General features: G+C 48.2%; 5 protein-coding genes across 5 annotated transcripts; 2 read left to right on the top strand and 3 right to left on the bottom strand.

Annotated features, from left to right (window-relative positions):
• Positions 1-542: 542 nt before the first annotated feature.
• FIESC28_04279 (uncharacterized protein) lies at positions 543-2,587 on the bottom strand (the record flags this gene model as incomplete). The annotated part of the gene is made up of 3 exons (XM_031158426.1): positions 543-847; positions 904-1,879; positions 1,931-2,587. 3 exons carry the CDS (start codon positions 2,585-2,587, stop codon positions 543-545), a joined length of 1,938 nt encoding a protein of 645 aa, XP_031017572.1.
• An 876-nt stretch (positions 2,588-3,463) lies between these two features.
• FIESC28_04278 (uncharacterized protein) lies at positions 3,464-4,474 on the top strand (the record flags this gene model as incomplete). The annotated part of the gene is made up of 2 exons (XM_031158425.1): positions 3,464-3,843; positions 3,898-4,474. 2 exons carry the CDS (start codon positions 3,464-3,466, stop codon positions 4,472-4,474), a joined length of 957 nt encoding a protein of 318 aa, XP_031017571.1.
• A 391-nt stretch (positions 4,475-4,865) lies between these two features.
• On the bottom strand, positions 4,866-9,476 carry FIESC28_04277 (uncharacterized protein; the record flags this gene model as incomplete). Its single annotated transcript, XM_031158424.1, has 5 exons — positions 4,866-5,588; positions 5,691-7,333; positions 7,385-7,769; positions 7,825-9,308; positions 9,362-9,476. The coding sequence occupies 5 exons, from the start codon at positions 9,474-9,476 to the stop codon at positions 4,866-4,868; spliced, it is 4,350 nt and encodes a 1,449-aa protein (XP_031017570.1).
• A 2,079-nt stretch (positions 9,477-11,555) lies between these two features.
• Positions 11,556-15,356, top strand: FIESC28_04276 (uncharacterized protein; the record flags this gene model as incomplete). Its single annotated transcript, XM_031158423.1, has 2 exons — positions 11,556-13,614; positions 13,663-15,356. The coding sequence occupies 2 exons, from the start codon at positions 11,556-11,558 to the stop codon at positions 15,354-15,356; spliced, it is 3,753 nt and encodes a 1,250-aa protein (XP_031017569.1).
• A 397-nt stretch (positions 15,357-15,753) lies between these two features.
• FIESC28_04275 (uncharacterized protein) lies at positions 15,754-17,013 on the bottom strand (the record flags this gene model as incomplete). Its single annotated transcript, XM_031158422.1, has 1 exon — positions 15,754-17,013. One exon carries the CDS (start codon positions 17,011-17,013, stop codon positions 15,754-15,756), a length of 1,260 nt encoding a protein of 419 aa, XP_031017568.1.
• Positions 17,014-19,612: the final 2,599 nt, after the last annotated feature.

The raw sequence follows: 19,612 nt of genomic DNA, 5'->3' as shown, positions 1-19,612 counted from the left end.
ATTAAGGAAGGAGAAAAGGGAAGCTCTTGCTCTTGTAACTTATGTTATGACGCCTGGAGCTTGCCATAGCTGCATGATGTCACTCGCGGGGAAAGAGCTCCCTGTTGCGGTGCGACCAAGCACGTGAAGGGAGTAATGATGACGCAGTGAGGCTTGAATAAACGGGGGGGAAGTGCTCAGCGCAGTTGAAGCTTGACTTCTTTCTGCTTTTGTGTTTAATCTCATCATCGAGATATGCTGTGGACGATCGCTGGAGCTTTGGTGAGGAAAGTAAGTTCACCCCTCGGATGGCTGGTGTTAGTGCAATTGGCAGGTACCATCAAGATCTACCCTCCATAGAGCTTAATAGAGATCATGCCGATATTTCTAGTCAATTAAAGACAGATTTAGCTGGTCACCGCCATTGCTATTGAGTTTAATGTGACATTTGAAAATGGAGATGGCTTCATTAGGATTCTATTTTGCAATTGTGAGTCTAACAAAACTCAAGAGTACTATATACGACGGCTCTTCATAACTCGTTATTCAATCGTTGATCATCATCATGCTTCCTTCTTCACGCTACTCTCGGAGCATATCTCATCGGGCGTTGCGGCCCTTCTTTTGGCTTCTATCACATCCGTTCGACGCTCACGATTGGGACTCCCCAGCTGCAGGGTATCAGATCCGCGGATCATGAATTCTTCTGGTCCAGGCCTTGGCAATGGGCCATCGCACTTGTCAGTCTCATTATCATCATTGATAACGCATTCATCTGCAGATGTCCCCACTCGACCGTTTATAACGTTGTCGATACGTAACCTCGGTGGACCCGAGTTCAGCCTCATGCCGTTCTTGGGAGGTCCAGCTGCATGCAGGAGTTAGCAAACGAGCACCGGATCAAGTTCACGAGTGAATACTTACACAGCAAGAGGTCAAACAATTTGACGATGACGGGTCCCCAGACCGTTACCGCGATGATTTGTCCGTAGCTCCAGCGATTGGCTGCAAAGCTCTCTGCATTGATAACCTTGGTAAGAGAGATCATGTACAAGATATTGATCACCAGATATGCGACTTCAAGAATTCGCCAGAACCATTTCTTGATGAAAAGCCCTCGTCGTTGTTTGCCCCAACGTGGCCATCGACCAAGGCGATACGACCCAAACTGGACGTGTTTGGTGAGATGATGCTTTCGAAGCGTCCAAGCCAATTGATCAGCTACCAAGGCGATGATGGCAATAGTGTCAAGGATGAGAAACGTCATCTTGTATAGCAGAGGATGAGGGAAGAAACTGAATCCTTGTCCATCGATTCCTTGAGTTGCAGCGCAATATGTTCGAGGACTTGGATTGAAGCCGCATCCTTCGATTTCGTTCTGACCTTTAAACAAAGCGAAAGCGTCCTTGAAGTATATCTTCTGCGATGTTGCTATAATGGCGAGAAGATACTCCATGAAGAAACCCAGAAACGTATGCCAGTTACGGATGCCTTCATGATGAAGACAAATCTGAATGAGGAACATGGGAAGAATACCGTTCTGGGAGACATGAAAAGCAATAGCGCCATTAACAACGATCTCGCCCCAGAAGGTGCCCTCTTGAGAGTTGACAACAATGGCAAGAATGGATGCAATTTGTACGGCAAAGACAAACCAGCACTGAGCTTCTTGAAACTCAACCAATGTGGTTGCAATGGCAATACTCGTACGGGATAAGCCACCAGAGTCACGCCAGATCATGCTCTCGATTCGAGTCAGACTGCGCTTCAGACGATAAGGCTCGGGCTCAGATTTGCGACGGCCGGTGCCTTGCGTGATGTTGACCCAAAGGGTGAAACCCTTGAGAAGAAGATACAGAGACGCAGCAAAAGATACTTGCATAACATATGAGATGAGAACCTACAGTACCTTGTTAGTATGGGGTCAAAGATTGTGGCTGCTTTGACTTACACCTGGCCCAAAAATATCTGGGTTGACCTCTGCTGGTAGGTCGGGGCAGAACTCGTCCAGGGCCTCGAATATCTCCTCAGGGGTTGAATCTTCATATCTGAGGCGGTCAATTGAACGGTTGCAAGGTTTGCTCAGACCGTCATTCTCGCAGGCATCCTGGGCACAAGTGATGAGAGACCTGAGCACCGGTCTACCATCAAACTCAGCCAAAGTACCAGAACCCATCACAGCACTGGCGTTTCGTTCAGTCTCCTCGCTGACATAATAAGCGTTCGCATCTTGTGTCCAATGCGCCGCCGCAGCCAAGGCAGCACAGTTGTAAAAGGTTTCCAGTGAGCTGAAGAATAGGTCTGAGCTGTTGCAGGCGCGGGTGCAGTCAGCTACACCATCAATATGGCATCCAGAGCTAAATAAGATAATTTCTTGACCTCCATCAAGGTTGGTGGCGAAAAGTTCTTTGAAGGAGAGTCCTGAATCAACATCATCGGAACCAGAGCCTAGACCGGCGATGTCGAGAAAGGGGAAGAAATCAGAGGTTCCGTCGATACTGCCACGAACAAGAACGGTGAGAGGCGTGTCAGAAGCCGTAGTCGAAGGTAATAGAGATGAGACCGTTGAAGATGTCGATAAGGTTTGCAGAACGGGTGTTGTTGCCATTGCGAAAAGACAACAGTAGATTTGATCCTCCGCAAACAACTAACAGCGTCCGTCCATTCTTTTCAGTCGGTGTCTTTGTTTATATCAATCATTCGACATGGCCACGTCTGACAGAACAAAAAGTCAGAGGAGAAGAAGAGGAAGGAGAAAGGGATCTACAAAAAGATGGAGGAGGCTGAATAAAGAGAGGATCCATGGGTTACTCACTGCAGGTGCAGTGCAAGGCAAGTGCAAGGCGTTTGCTACTGCTAAAGCTACAGGGAGCTAGTTCATCTTCCGCAGGCTTGGCACGTTTTCCCCAATTGGCAATTTTGAAGCTTGTATTGTGGCTTAGTACTTCATAACTCATAAGCTAAGCTCACTAATTCTCATAAGTTGAGATGAATGACTCTGGGGTTTCCAGTTTCCTGGTTATTAGTTTTATTAAAGATCGACTTAAGATGGTGAAACAGTATGAACGATCGCCATAATTCTATCGTCGAATAATCATCTACTTGACCGTCACTTTCATCCCAGCATGTGGAACTTGGACCAACTCATCACCTCTCCACCAAAGATACCACGTCAATACCGCCATAGCAAAAACAAGGCTGTCTATTTCCGATAGATCACAAAAGATTGAAAGTGAAGATAAGATCAAGAACTCTTATATAAAGCCCGAGGTCAATTTAAAGATAAACATCCGTGTCTCAACGTCTATAACCGTCCATCTCTTATCGGTTATCGGCTTAACACGATGAACCGACACCAGCCGACGTCATTATTCCTCGGCTTCCAAACTCCAGTCTGTAGATACCTAGATAATAGATATTCCAATACAAAGCTCATTCTCAACTCCTCCATCAATATCCTCAAACCCCAATCAAACCATACAAAATGCCTCCTCGTCTCTCCCAACCCGTAATCACCCTCCGCGTCCTCCGACGTTACTATTCCTCCTCCACCGAACCTCTCATCCGCGTAACAAACCTCCCCGCGCCCAACACAGGCCATATTCGCATTCTCGAATTGAACCGACCATCAGCTCGGAATGCCATCTCTAAAGCTCTTCTAGCGAATCTTCGCGCTGAGATTGATGCTGTGCATAGTCAATATGGACCCAATGGCGAGGAATTGCCTCTTCCTCAGCGCTTTGGTGGTGCCGCGGGGGTAGATGAGAAGGGTCCTACGAGAGCTGTTGTCTTGGCTAGTGCTGTTGATACATCTTTTTGCGCCGGCGCTGATCTCAAGGAGCGCAAGGGATTTACTCCTGGAGAGTGAGTATATCTTTTATCGCATATTCTTTCAATAGTACTAATTACTATCTGTAGGACTGCCGAGTTTCTTACAAACCTGCGCAACACCTTCACAGCTCTTTCCAACCTCCCCATCCCGACCATCTCAGCCATTTCCTCCGTCGCACTCGGCGGCGGTCTCGAGCTCGCCCTCTCCACACACTTCCGAGTCCTCAGTTCCAACGCGACAGTCGGTCTTCCAGAGACACGTCTCGGCATCATCCCCGGCGCAGGCGGCACCCACCGTCTCCCCGCTCTCATCGGTCTCTCACGCGCCCGCGATCTGATCCTCACCGGCCGTCGAGTCGGAGCTCCCGAGGCATACTTCCTCGGTATCGCGGATCGCCTTGTTGAAGTCGTGCCCGAGGATGAGCGCGATGGCTCTGATATTCTTGGTGAGGCCAGGAAGGCGGCCTTGAGTGAGGCTGTGAGACTGGCGCAGGAGATTTGCGAGGGAGGTCCTATTGGTGTGAGGGCGGGACTTCAGGCTGTTGCTTGGGCGAGGGAAGAGGTCGAGAACAAGATGTATGAGCGAGTGGTCAACTCCGAAGACAGGAATGAGGCCCTTAAGGCATTCGGAGAGAAGAGGAAGCCTATCTTCACAGGTCGATAAGTAAGCATGTTCGTACTACATAGGCAATATACCCACCCTCTTCAGGGCATCACAAAACTTGATTGTTGGAGCATAAAACGAAGATAGTGAATCAATTGAATCTGATTCGTTTGGTTGTTTTCCCTTCTGGTCTGTTCTTTAGGCATCACGGTATTAAAAACTGGTCGCTGAAAGTCTGGGAAATAAAACAATTTAGACGCTTAATGCTAGTTGGGTCTAGCATTGACAGTGTTCTAGCTCAGCACTCTGAGCTCCAAAGAATAATATCTATTACCCAGAAATATCCTTAAGCTTAAAGTCAAGCAGAGTGATGATTTCGTTCTATTCATAAAACATAACGCATGATGCTATGCATTCATTCGGTCTTGTGGGTATAAAATGCCGTTTCCTCTCAATTTTCCGCCTCTCCATCTTCCATCTTGATGCCTTTAATGTCCTCCATTTTGATGTCAGGGATGTCTTCCATCTTGGTGTCTACCTCCCCATCTTCCATCTTAATGTTTTTATCTTTAACATCCTGTGAGGCCTTTTTCTGCAACGCTTCCCTGATGTAATCAACCATGCCACGAAGTTTTCTAGGATTTTCTTCATCGGAATCGATAGAGGTTCTGACGGAGTTTCTGTTTTCTGGTGGCCGATATGAACCCTTTGACTTCTTGTCTTGAGATGATTGAATTCGTCCTTCTCGCTTCAATGCAGGTACCGCACGTAATCTAGGCACTCCACGTCTAACAACCTTTGCTCGCTTTGCCGGGGATACTGGAACTGCTACAATCTCCGTTGCCACCGTTTCCCCTGACGTATCGGAATCAGAGTCCTTCGGAGTATTGGGATTAGTGTCGTGAGCCCCTGGGTCTTCAAGAGATTCAAAAGGTGTATCTGTAGCAGCCATTGCGAAGAATTCCAAGTCCCTGGCTTTAGCGACTTTTGCATCATTGTAGCCAAAACCAAAGCCGAAGAAATCATCAACTGCGTCCCTGCTGGTGTCATCGAATGTGTTAAGGATGTACTGGTCGAGTTCCTTGTCATCGATATTAGCAAGATCGTCAGAGCTGTCAGAGCTGTCATCGCACAAGTCTTCTTCTTCCTTTGGCCGCTTGCGTGATCTCGAGCGCTGTAACTTCTCAGAACGCTCCTAGTTATTGCCCTGCTCCAAGTATGGAGGCGGAAGTTCCTGATCAGCCCCCGAGCCAACTGGTCTTCGGCGCCGAGGCACGTCAACATACTCTTCCTTGTCCTCATCACGGACATAGCAGAGAAAGTAAGGCTCGCCACTAGAGCTCAGTGTTTTGAGGACTTCATCTGTGCTGTGTTTGACCTCAACGTTCGAGTCGTTGTATTTGCGCCAAACGTTTTGCTCAAAGTCATAAATCCACACCCAGTAGTGCCCAGATCTGAGACTGCCCCTGTGACAAATGACAGCGTGGAGGCGGTAGGGGTTGCTCTTGAGTTGAGCATAAAATGTCTCCAGATGGTCTGTAGTTTCTTTGAGCTCGGTCTTCATTTGCTCTCGGACAGAAGATTCGATCTCATTGATGTTTTGTGGCACATCGGACAGCTCAGTTGCAGACACTGCGCGTTTGCTGGGCCTGTTGACCATCAAGAAATCGTCATCTACCGGACCGTCGAATTCCCATGTCTCTTCTGCATCCTCTCCGCCATCAACCATTGCGATGTCTTCCGTTGTGGGCGCATTGCTGTCGTCCGCTTTTTCTTCCTGTGAGAGGCTTTCTAGGAAGGGGCCAGTTGGGCCAGTACTCTCTGCTGCGGCTATGGATGCGTTGATCTCAGATATACGATTAGCAGCTGCCCAGCTCTTTTCGCGCTCTTTAAACGTCATCGAATCGTGAGGAGTGTCCATAAATCGGTCGAGGTATAGTGTTTCAGGGATTTCAACCGGATTGTCATTCTTTCCATTAACGGATTGCGAACGCTGAATAAGGACGTGCAGCACAGGCGGCAGCGTCTCGATGGCTGTATATCGTGACTGTTCGCTTCCCTCAATAGCCTGGAGGTCAAAATTACGGCCGAGTGCATCATACAGTGAGCATGTTCCACCCTGAGGAGAAGGAAAAGCCGTAATGAATCGATCAAAACTGATTTCCTTCTGGTAAGTGTCCTGGTCTGCCTTCTTTGTGTAATTGATTGTCGTGACAAAGAATGTCTCCATAATTGATTCCATCTGAATCCCTGTAACATCGTTGACATAGGACGGTTGTATGGCGGCTTGGAGACGGCTGATGATATTGCCCATGACTTCCTCAACATCTTGTTGATCTGTGCCAGAAGATCTGTCCTGGTGTTCCAGGGCGGTCAGGACTTTCTGGTCAATGGTCGAGGGGTCCTTGGCGTCTGTCATTTCCGTATCAGTAGACTGATCCTTTTTAGAATCATCAATGTTCCTCTTCTCAGGGGTTCCGACAACCTCATCGGCTTGGTGACTTGGTCGACTGATCTCAACCACATCATCGTCCTGTTCAACTTCCATTACAGTATCAATGACTTGGCCATTGTTGGTTGCTGGGGAAGTTTCAACTTTGTCATAAGAACGGTCGGAATCGTCCCCGATAAGTGTCTGTGAGCTAACGGTACTGGCTGTATCAATCGGGTCGCGATCATCCTTCACATTTGTAGTAGCCATCTCTACATCTTCGGAATCATTAGCTGGAGGACCTGGCGGTGGTCTTGTTGGGAGTGGCGGCGGCTGGTTTCCAGTAGCCGAATCGGCAGAAGTATTGGCGGATTTCACGAGGGTGTCTGTATCCAGAAGGACAGCATTTGCCAATCTCTGTGAGGGTCTCGTTGCTCTCATATCCGAGTTTTCAAGCTTTGTAAACAACTCTGAAAGCTCTTTGGCAACTAAATCTAATTAGAAAGGTTTTCGAGTATGAGGATGGGGGTGGTACTCACAAGCTTGAGCAACAACAGCCTCTTCACGCTTCATCCGCATCTTGTTGCCGCCAATCCTCCGATGCTCAATCGTTTCATCGGTCAAGTCGAGCTTGAAATCATCGTAACGGACGGCAATATCTCGTACAGGCTTGACAGTGAAGAGGTATTGTAAAAGACTGTTCAGGTAACATGTGTTTCCGATGTTCTCCAGTCCAACCGGAAGATCATAGTCTGCAGGTTGGTTTGGATTACTGGTATTGGTCAGATCAGAGCCAATAATATCGTTCTGCTGTCGCAACTGAGCAACCTCTCCTTTGAGTTCTGCGGACTGGGTGTGATCGGCGATCTTGTCCATGGCGTCCAAGTAAGTTGTTTTGGCTTCCTTGTCTTTGGTATTCTGGACCTGCTCATTTGGTCAGAATCATCACTTTTCTGTGAAAGTTAAAGTAATTTCTTACCTTCTGTTTGAAATTATCAAGAGTATCGGAATCGATGCTTGCATCGCTTAATCCAAGGATCTCCTTGGCAGTGGTGAAAGAAAATTTCTCCAGGTATTCCTTCTCCAAAGAGGCTTTGTAGGACTCATCACTTGTCGCATTGGAGATCAGCATCAACATGCTATGTGCAGCATCAACATCGCTGGGATCGTTCACCACCTTGCGTCGGTATGCCAGCACTATTGAATCTGCGTTATAGTTATTTGGTGGCTGCAGACCGAAAAAAAGCAGTGCCTGGTTCGTCAACTCGGCATCCCCGTTGTCGGTCTGTGTTGGAACCTGACTCCCAAACACAGACTCTTGTATCATGGCATATTCACTAAAATCCCGGTCGTTCAGATCGTTGGCGATTTGTCCAAGTGCCTCAATCAATTCTCTTCTTTTCTTTGGCAGCAGTTCCCATTGTCTTCTGTAAGCATTGTCGACGATTCCCTTGTCCTGATTTGGCAACACACCCATCAATTTGTAACGGTCGAGATTGACAAACACATTAGAGCTGACATTCGGGACCTCTGAGCAGCCCAGGTGGGCGTGGAGACTGGGAGTGCAAAGCTCGGCGGGTTCCCCTCGTTTGTGAATCAAGCACTGGACTTCAGCCCTGACATCCTCAATATATCCGCGATATGTGCCTATTTTGGTAGCACCATTTGGGGCGTCGGGTGGGTAGGGAACTTTGGGCGTGAATGTCCCTTCGTCCACACCATCATCCTCCCTGATATCAATGGTTTCGTCAAATTCAAGCTCTCTGAATATGCTGAAACAGCGAGGGCCGAATAGCACAGCAAATCTTTTGTTGCGTTTAGAAATACTTCTAGCACCTTCTTGAGACGTTGCCTCTATCAAGTTCTTGAGGTAGGTGTTTAGATTTATGGGGGCTTGCATCGCCCAGTCATCAGTCGCAGTCGCGTAGCGTTCTGGATCGTTTTCCTTGGCAATACGCAGCTCCTCCCGAATCGTGTCAGAGTCAAGCAGCAGATTAATCCACCACAAAGGCATGCGAGGCATCGAGATTTCAAGGTTAATTGAAAATGTGCAGGGCCCAGCCGAGCATGCAAAGGTCTCGCGGGTAACAAGTGGGTAATATTTAGAATGTCGCTTGGCGACGTTTTCGTCTGAATCCGTGCCAGCCCAGGCCAAGTGGTGCCAGGGAAATCTGCCATCTCTTGGTGGCCATTGTTTTTGGTTGTGATTGCAGAGAGCGCCGGCATGCTCCTCGTCCCATAACAGATTGAACACAAAATGGAAGTGACAATCGATACACACTGAGGATAACATGCGCGCTCCGAGGCTGACGAAACTCTGGTTGCCATTTAGGATCAGTCGATGGGTGTGGTCTTGCCATGGGTAGGGAACTTCAAGGTTCGCTTGTTGCGCTCGCGTGAAGAGATCGCATGTGGTAAAGTTGTTGTTCAGAAGTTCATATATCCATCTCGCGGGATTGCATCCTAACAACTGTTTTTAGCAGACCGAGCCTTTATTCATAAAACCAAAAACATACCTCCCCAACCCATATTATGTATCTTGTTCTTGTGATCCGTCCAGTTGTAGAGGACATCACCAGGACGGTCCGAATCAGGTAGAATTCCATACCTGTCGTGGTCCTGGTCGGCCATGATAGGCAAATTCAACCCCTGGGGTATTTCTTCCGTATGTGTGTTGGCAAAAGATGCTGAAGCTAAGGTCGATGTCGTATGTCGACGAGGGGTCCGGTTGGCATTAAAACTGCGGGGTGGCGCTGAGAATGTATGGAAATGACGAGTTCCGTGATAAACCGGCCCTTTTAGTGATGAGACTGTAGAGTCGTCCACCTGTATGAGCAGCTCGAAGGCGTCGGGTTGCGATTGCTCGACAGGTAGGTAAAAAGGAAAGAGGGATCGGTCTGCGGGTGATCGGTCGGTTGAGCGCTGAAGCTCCAGCTACTACCTAACCGAGTAGGTAAATGATGAAATCGAGCGGGTCTCGAGCTTAGCGGTTGTTCATTTGATCATAGTTCCAGGTTGCAATATCGGAGAAGCAACGAATATAGACAGCAATGCGACAGATAAGCAAAATGATCTGAATGCGTATGCTCGAGGAATATGTGACGAATGGTGGCAATGTTGATATCAAAAGCCAAAGTACAGAGTAGAGATGGTTGACAGTAAGGTTGGGTGACGCACTCGCTAACGGTGGCCTGAGCGTCAATTCTGCTGAGTCATCGTTTTTTATGCATCTATTTGAAGCTGTCAACGATGGAAGTTTACGCTATCAGATTAACAGTCAACAGAAGCGAAACTCTATTTCATTTGCCTCTTCTCTTATTCCTCTGAATTCTATAGTAATCTATGGTTGGACTTTTTGCCTCGTTTGTACTTTGGACATTGTATTCCAAATCCTCCATCACACGACATAGCAAACGAATGAGTACTAACGAGGCGACCGATGGCATAAGAGAGAACTCTTGTGTGGTACAAGCTTATTCAGTAGCCTGAATTGATCTTAACGGTTTTCTTGGTTTACGGCGAGATACACGTCAGCAACGACGCGGCCAGATTTTATATGCCATGGATTTGGTGTAGCAGAATACTCGACTGTCATTAAAGATACCTAGGTAGTAGTAGTTTATACCAGTTCCTGCCTATTTGCTGTATGTCCTAAGTTTAGATCTCGTATCGCATATGTTTGCTAGGTTAGATACGCACTCAATTACTTCAAGTGCTAACAATGCATTATCACTCGGAGACAAAGCACTGTTCTCGTATTTCGAGTGCTACGAATAATTGTGGACTCGATAAACATCATAAGCCTATTCGTCAAGGAAGCGACAGTATTCTCATCACCAACACAAACTTCTGCACCGATGATCTCTTGTAGATAATCACCAACAACTCCAACGTAACGCCATCTTCTGACCAATCGGAACGAGCTCTTCCCTGCAGATCATCCCTCATTTCCCGGGCACTAAACAGAAGTACATAAATTGCCCACTGTAGAAAGCTCAGCGCTTGGGCGGTTAGCGCCCCGTCAAATAGTAACGGTTGATTAGCCGCCGCCCCTTATTTAAGCATTTTGATATCGAGATTTCCGGAAGCAAACAGCGGAATTGTGTCAGTTGGTTCCCGTAAAACACGCTTCCGAGGCTGCAGTCGTTTCTTTTTCTGAGAGTCTCGTGACTTTTACACAGTCAAAATGGTCTTCGGCATTGGCCTCTTGGTGAGCCGATACAGCCACGATATTGTGTTGTCCATGCATATGGTGCGGCGCCGAACCAGGATGATCCTCCCAGGATACAGCGCGGAAACCGAACTATTGAACCCTTAGAAAAGAAATCACATTGGCTGATATTCGATCCGGCGCTTAATGGAGGCTAAGTCTGCAGACTTAGGTAGTATTGTATCCTTGATGGCCCAGTTATTCCGGTTTCGTGATAATGAACCATTGACCAACGTGCATATTTCTCTTCTCTTAACAGACTCTCTCCTACTTTACTAAGGAAAATGTTTAATCATTCAGTCTATTGTTGTTGGTCCCAACGACTTGCTTGATATGGGAAAGGCAGATGTTCATCGGTTGTAACCATGATATGGTAGTTTTAACGCGACAGTCGCCCGGCACTCGTGAACCTCAACACTCCTCATTCATTTCGTTTCTTCTATCAAGTTTGTTCTGTTGCGGGTGGCTGGCCGCTCTTTTCCTATTCTTTTTCCTTAATAATGTCTAGTTGGGAAACAACAGCCCTTCGGCTGCAGGGCAATGTGACCGCCGACTCAACGCCAATTCCATCTCATAAAAGTCTACCACCATTACCAAGGCAGAAGACCAAGGCCAGAACTGTTACGGGTGTGAAGGAAGTTTCTGAAAAAGAGGAGGATGTTAGGACGAAGGGATGGAAGCCGCTCTCGCTTTCGATGCCGATTCTATCTGCTGTAATCGCTCTTACGATCCTACTCGCCATCGCTGTTGAAACGCTAGCACAACGAAGTGCCTCTCAAGGTGGCCTCGCTTTATCTCCTACCCTCGGCAGCATGCCTGGATACGCCAAGTTTAGCTACCTCTATGCCCCGACCATGATCGCTGTGATGTACAGCATGGTATGGAGTTGGATTGACCTCGATGTCAAACGAATGCAGCCCTGGTTCGAGTTGTCAAAACATGATGGTGCTACTGCTGAGAACTCGGTCTTCCTGGACTATCAGTATGACTTCGTGGCTTTTGTACCTTTCAAAGCTGCCAAGAGAAAACATTGGCCTGTCTTTTTCGGGGGTACTGCCATGGTTATCGTCTTGTGGGCGCTGACACCCCTTCAGAGTGCCTTACTTGGCACGGCAGTCGTTAAACAGACGAATGAGATTGCCATTGCAAACCGGTCTCAACTTCTCCCAGTTAAGGAGCATGTCACAGTCCTGGATCCAAGTTTTCTTAATACGGGATACGCCATAGCCTGGCTCGGCCAACAGTTTCCTGCTTTCACGACCGCTGACTATGCGCTGCTCCCTTTCTACCCAGACACAACTCCGAGGCTTGATAATGACAGGGCAAGGATAACTGCCTCATCCAACCTGACAGCAGAAACAACAAAAATGTGGACTGAGTTAGACTGTTGGCCAGCAGGTATTGCCAGATACGGCCCTCGATCGAAGGAAGAATTCAACTTTTTCAACGGACAAGGATGCAATACGACAGCCGGCTTCGGAATCACGAGCAAACGCAGAATGTACTACATTGGTTTTCATACCAGCCCCTACGCTGACTTTCAGATTGCAAATCCGTTCTGCCCAAGGACTCCGGATTCGGTTCACCAGTTCCTGGCTGTCTGGGCAAAGCCTATTCCAGTCGACTGGGACCCTTATCCTAGCTTCAACATCTCTGCCATGTTCTGTCAACCGAAGTACTTTAAGCAAAAGGTTCTAGCGACAGTCAAGGCAGACACATATGAGCCGGTCACATCATCTATCAAGGAATTGGGACCCAAGGAGACCCTTTCGGAGAAGGAGTTTAACACGACAGCATTCGAGTTTCTCCTGGGCAATGGCATGCAACAAACAATCATTACGAAAGATTATCCCTTCAATGCCGTGGTAGAACAACACCCGCGGCTGAACCAATCTGGTTTCCAGAAACCTGTTTCCAATATGGTGGGCTTCGCTCTAGCAGGCAGAGACTTGCATGCGGACGACTATGTACACCACGACCATCTCCACACAGCCTACAACGAAGCCCATAGATATCTTTTCTCAGTTGCTGTAACGACATTATTGATGAACTCGACCGACTTCTCTAACAAAACTGCCTCGATCGATTATTTTATGACTGGTGTCATCGTCAGTCGACCTTTCGCGATAGCTGTGGAATGCTTCTTACTTGTCGTCGCCATCTTCACTGTTCTGGTTCTGTGGTTCTCCCGATCTGCGCCCTGCAACCTGCCATTGAACCCATCATCAATAGGACGTTACATCGAGTTATTTGGGAATAGTCCTGAAGTGCTGAGTGCATTCAAGCCGGTCGACTATACTGACGAGAAAGGATTGCTTGAAGAATTTAAGATGGATAGCTTCCAGATGATACCAAAGGACGGTGGGAAGAACGCGGAAGTACTACTCCATACGAGAATCAGACCAGCCGAGTCTTACGACAAGTCTGTTCAAAGAGGCTACTACGACCCTGTCAAACCGTTGGTTCTCAGAAGATGGATCGGCCTCATCTTTATCACTTGTTTGGTCGGGGCAATGGCTGGTCTCACTTATTTGAAACAGCAGGAGACTTTGCTGAACGGTCCGTTAAGAGCTATTTGGATTCTACTACTTACTAACACTTCTATAGGTCTAATTCGGCCTTCTGAAAATTTTGAAGTTTTGCAGCTTTTGGAGAACTATATACCGACCGCTTTCGCGACGCTCGTGGAGCCTTTCTGGATTTTGTTAAACCGACTACTTTGTGTTCTCCAGCCCTTCAAAGATCTGTGGGAAGGGAAAGTAAAGCCAAAGGACACAATCGACGCGACTTATACCTCGATCCCACCTCAGCTTGTCTTCTGGAGAGCCTTGAAATCTAACCATTTTGTTCTTGTGTTTGTTTGCTCCATGGCTCTACTTGCAAACCTTCTCGCCGTCGGCCTCGGTTCTCTTTTCAACGAAGATATAACGACTGCAAATTACACGATCACGATGTCTCCAAATTTCGCCCCTCGGTTCAATAACGATTCCGTTACCGATTTAACGTTCTTCTTAAACAAAGATCTTATCACAACGCATTTATACCAAGACCATTTCTATATGGCAATGGCCAACCTAACGTCCAATACGATTCTCCCGCCCTGGATGTCACAGGAGTACTACTTTCAGGGATATCAACTCGAGGACTCAAGCATGAACAGAACTGGAGACGCTTATACCGTCAATACAAGAGGCTTTGGTGTTGATGCCAACTGCACTGCTATACCAGCCCATGCATTGACAACCGAGTACGAGGAGCCGGAGTTTTGGCCCACGGAGAAGAAGAACCTGAGTCAGTGTCAAAGCGATGACCAATTCATTGCCGCAGCGGCACCAGTGATCCGAGAGGCAGGCAACAACCGATCAACGGGTGTTTCAGCTCTAGAGTACAGTTTGACCATGGACAGGACTTTCTCAATCGCTCCCTGCGCTAGAACGTTACCTTTGGCATGGGCTCGGTCCAAGGAAGCGGCATTTGTCAACAGCACAGTCGAAGCTAGTTTCATGATTTGCCGTCCGATTTTCGAAACCGCAATGTTCAACGTCACAGTCAATTCCCTGGGCAATGTCATCTCTTACCTAAGGACGAGCAATATCACATCGACGCTAGACTACGCTGAGTCGGAGCAACATGCCGACATCTTGATTCAAACTTATAACTACAGATGGAACCAAGATCCTCAGTGGCACAACCATACGCTCTCTATGAACTGGATGAACCACTTCATCATGGTCCTCAATGGTAACAGATCAACCCTCGACCCACACAGCGCTGTCCCAGATCCGGAAAAGCTGAGCCCAGTTGTGTCCAACATATATAGGCGCGCTTTCGCTATATTGTTGGGTCTCAACTCTCATATCTTCGAAAAGAGCGACAAGAGCGAGACGGTATCTGCAACCCGGCATACAAAGGAGACGCGAATATTCATGGAAGACGCATCCTTCATTATCACCATGACAATACTTGCCCTCAATACCGTCGTGGCTATCTTGTTTTACATCAGAGCCGTAGCCTTCGTCTTGCCACGCATGCCAACGACCATGGGTGCTGTCGTATCATATTTTGCACCGAGTCGTCTCGCCACACCGACCTACAGAGATGCGCCGGGTCAGTCTTCTCGTACTTTGAGTTTTGGAAGATACATCGGCATGGATGGGAAGGTGCATATCGGTATTGAGGCAGACCCTCACGTTGTGCCTATCGATCCGCTATCACTTGGGGCACATAAAGACTTTTTCAAATTTCTTAGACTGAGAAGGAAAGCTGGGGATAAACCAATTAGATCTGATACCTGGCTTTAACAGACTCACTAGGCCGGCATGAGAGTAGTTCAAATAAATGAATATGAATTAATGAATCAGATGATAGAACATAATAAGAGCTTCAACTTTTGTCACCCTCCTCTGTGCTATAACGTTGAAGAAGAAAAGAAGAAGAAAAGAAGAAAAAAGAAGAAGAAGAAGAAAGCTCGCTATTGTTCACTTGCATCCCGCACACTCATCACAGATAATGGAACGAAGAGACCAAGTTTGACAAACAGTATGTGCATGTTATTCTAAACAAAAAGAGATGTCGCCAAGCGACGAGTAGAATTTTACAGAAAAAGAAAAGTTGTTTATCCTCCATAACGCCAATCCTTCCAGATCCCATGTCTAAGTCCGGCCGGCCCTATTCCCATCATTTTATGAAATATCGAATTTAAGAGCGCTGAGCTCGGCGCATGCTCCTGTTGCCACGCTTAACAGCCATGCTGATATCAGCACCTTGTCCGGGAGTGCAGGTAACGCCAGAGGAGAGTCCTTGAGAAGGAGTCCATGTGCCGCTAGCACAGCGCTGGAAAGAAGAACCGCCAATGCAGTTCCATTCACCCTCAGTTGTGCAAGCACTGCCAGCAGGGAATCCGCCGGAGCCAGAGCCAGACCCGGAGTCGGGAGCGGAGCCGGAGTTACCGCCGTTTTTGCCTTCACCAGAGCCGGATCCTTCGCCAGAGCCAGAGCCAGATCCCTCATCGGAACCGTTGTCTGGGGTCTCGGGAGTAGCAGGGGCTTCAGGGGCTTGTGTAGCAGAAGGCTGAGATGCAGCAGGCTTGGAAACAGTGATGAAAGCACCGCCAGGGATCTCGGGGGCACCGTTGGAACCATCACCGGAGCCTGATCCGGTACCAGGGGCGGGAGTAGTAGCGGGTTGCGTAGGCTGAGCAGCAGCAGGAGTGGAAGGCTCAGCGGCGGGGGTGGAAGGCTCGGGGGCGCTTCCACCGGAACCACCACCGGAGCCAGAGCCAGAGCCAGAGCCGGGCTTCTGGCATCCAGGTCCCTTAGGGTCAGTGAGAGTGGACTTGAGTTTGCTGACAGAGCTACCGGGGTTGGGGAAAGCGAGATCGGTATCAGGAGGTGTCTCGCACTCATTGCCAATGTTGGCAACGAACATGTCAGGAAGAGAGTCCAAGTGGTCCTTAGAGCCACCTTCACCCTCGATCTTAACAGCAGCACAGTTCATGTACATCTCGCGGTTTCCAACGTGGTTGAACCAGGTCCATGCGAGCACGTAGTCACCGGCAGCCAACTCCTCGGGAATCTTGAAATCGTACTTGTCGGGGTTATCAAGGTTGGCATTCTCAGGGTAGTTGCCTGCCTGGTTCTTAGCAGGACAACCTCCCTCAATAGAATGGATAACCTTCCAGACAGAGTCCTTGGTAGGGTTCTTGTCGGTAGTAAGAGAGACTTGGCATGAACCTCCACCGTGGACGGCTGAGCCGATGAAGGAGAGCTGCTGAGTGCTGCCTGCCTTGTAGGTGTTGCTCGATCCACCGTCGTTGACTGCTCCCTTGCAGGGAAAGTTAGAGCCATCAGCCTCGAGGGGGCTGTTGTCAGGGCTTCCATAAGGTTTAGGCTCGGCCATGAGCATGTGAGCACTGGCATAAGAAGCCAGAGTGGCAATGGTGAAAGCCTTCGCGAACATTTTGAGTGATGGGATAATCTAAACGTTCCAGACGATAGATTTGTTGTTTAGGTAGTGAGATTGTCGTCAAGACAGAAATCGAGTGATATGAGTATAGGACTGAAGAGTCGTAGCTCGATTGTTGGGTATGTGAATGAAGGGTCGAATTGCACCAGGCAATACGTGAATGTCGTCGAGACAGGTGAAAGGACTAGCCTTTGGAAAGAAAGAAGAAGGAATGGAAGTGTCGTTGAGACGATCTCACTTTGAAGGACTGACTGGAGACTTTTGAAGTCGTTGGTGATGACAAGAAGGTAACACGGAGGAGGAGAGGGCGTCTTATATGGACTTCAGTCCACACAAAGGACTGGCCATGGACGTTCCCAGAGCAGACGTATAGGCAAGGGGAAATCGCAAGCAGGAGAAACACCCGCGAACGGACGCAGCCGCATGCGCCTCAGAGGCGATCATGGTGGATCAGAAGTCCATAAGGTCAGGGAAGCAATAACTTCTGGCAAACGTTCACAGCCACTTAGAATTGTTCAATGCCCTAAGTGACCTTTGTTTCGAGGCAAGCGGAGGCACTAGGGCCGGAAGACTAAGAGAAGATTTGCAGCAGGCAACCCATGATAGGTTAAAGATATTGTTTCAAGACTCATCTGGTCACCAAACGAAAGTGTGAGTGGATTGGATCCATGCAACCCCCAGAGAAAAGACGAGGTTCAAGCCCCTGACTAGCGATTCAAGTGTCTGCAAGGGACCTGTCACTGTCCTGCCTGAAAGAGACTTCAAGAGTCCGTATAGAAGGCGACAACAAGGGACCCATCACCTGTTGACGTCTCCCTTGTTCAGCTATTACAAGACCAGACCCTTGTGCCTTGCGTCGCTTGCCGAAGCGCCTCCTTGTAGTACGAGATTTTCGGTACAGCTTTGCATCACTTTTCAATGCAAACGACTCTAGCGTAGGCCGCCCATAGTGGCAAGGGAGCTTAGTCGGTGAAGTAATGATTGGGAGAAGACACTGGTGGTTGGGGCGCAAGGGACTCCAGTTGTGCGACCACCAATCGGGCCCTGCAGAACCGAGTGCTCGGGAAAGTCGTTGGCTGCGACATGGGGGATTCTGAGCAACCTTGCTTCCAACGTCATGCTATGGGGCACAGACATGACTTCTGTCCTTTTTGCTTTGATACTCTTTGCCATCTAGTCCTGAAAAATCCTTTTCATTATTTTCTTTGTGTAATAAGACCCAGAAGGATTCAGTAATATTTGAAGATCCATCAAATCATCTGTCTCAACGATCTGAGCGTATTGTCGAGTCAATGCATTGTTCCGACGGTGTTGTCGTCCCCTGCAGTAACTATCCGTCGTGCTGGGCCATCCATTACGAACAACCCAGCTCTTTGAGAGCGGGGTTCAGATGCCAATCAGGGGGGCGATGACAGGGATATAAGGCTGAGCGACATGGGTCATGCCAGGCTATAGTGTCGAAACGGATTAGTGGCTGATGCATCCAGAACCAGTCGGCTGTTCCATTCATGCCAAGATTCAAACAATCATCTCGAATGAGATGAGACCAAAAGGAATCTCATAGACTGCTGCGCACGGAAATACCGCTTGGTCCAAGTTCGCAGGATGGCTGAGGTGATATATCTGGTAGCCCATGACCATGTAAATTGATGCATCTCAAGACTAATAGCAGCGGCACGTATCCGGGCAGCGTGGACCATAATTGCCATCGTATATCGGACTTTCTGGAGGCCTGCCTTCTTGAGTAATCCCCTGAGCGATCGCCTCCATGTCAGGGGTGCACTCGTAGATCGCGAGCAGGGCAAAATCCTTTCACGTGTGGTAAGAAAGACCTCATTGGATTTGTCTCCTGATACTCCTCCCTCTTTGGGCTCCGTTTCCGTATGATGGACTATAACGGCAGGGGGCCGTCCCTTAGACTTGCGCGGTCTTGCGTAGTCTTGCGGAGAGTTTTTTCGTTTTTATTCTCTCTAGTGAAACAGACATAGTTTCACAAACTGCTTTCATAGTGACAATGAGGATTGTTCCAACCCAATCATGAGTGGAATGATTCATACAGAAGGTGTCGACACCTTGCATAAGTTGAGAATAAAGGCCTCATTGTGACTGCCCTTCTGCAAGGAGGCGTGTATCATGTTTCGCATTTTTTGGTGTTTTGTTGTTTTGGTGTTGGTGTTTGTTTGAGTGGGGTTGAATTGGCAGGAAAGGCTGGAAAGTCACTGTTGGTAGGCGCCCGGAGGGAACCGAGCTCTTTCCCTTCACAACGTGGCAAGCTGAAAGCAGGAGCCAAGGCCAATTACGGCGATTAATAGGGTGATTATTAGTGCCGGATCTATCTTCAGAGGTTCACTCAGTGCTTAGATCATTTTGAGGCCAGTGTAAGATTGGTTGCCGCTTCCGTCTCTTACAGAAGATGACCGCTAAATCCAGGAACTAGGAAGATTCGCCTCTCTATTGGATCTAACATGGCGCATCATGACACTGGCGCCAGGTACAGCTGTTTCCGGATTGGACGTAAGCAAGATGCTGAAAACGTCGAAATATTAGTCCTATTTCCCTATGCTCTAGTTTAATTGTCACCAATAGCGAGCTG

This window comes from Fusarium coffeatum, assembly GCF_003316985.1.
Source record: "Fusarium coffeatum strain FIESC_28 chromosome Unknown BRIP53273_contig_87, whole genome shotgun sequence".
In the NCBI taxonomy this organism is placed as follows: Eukaryota; Fungi; Ascomycota; class Sordariomycetes; order Hypocreales; family Nectriaceae; genus Fusarium; species Fusarium coffeatum.
This window is presented reverse-complemented; position numbering and strand designations above follow the sequence as displayed.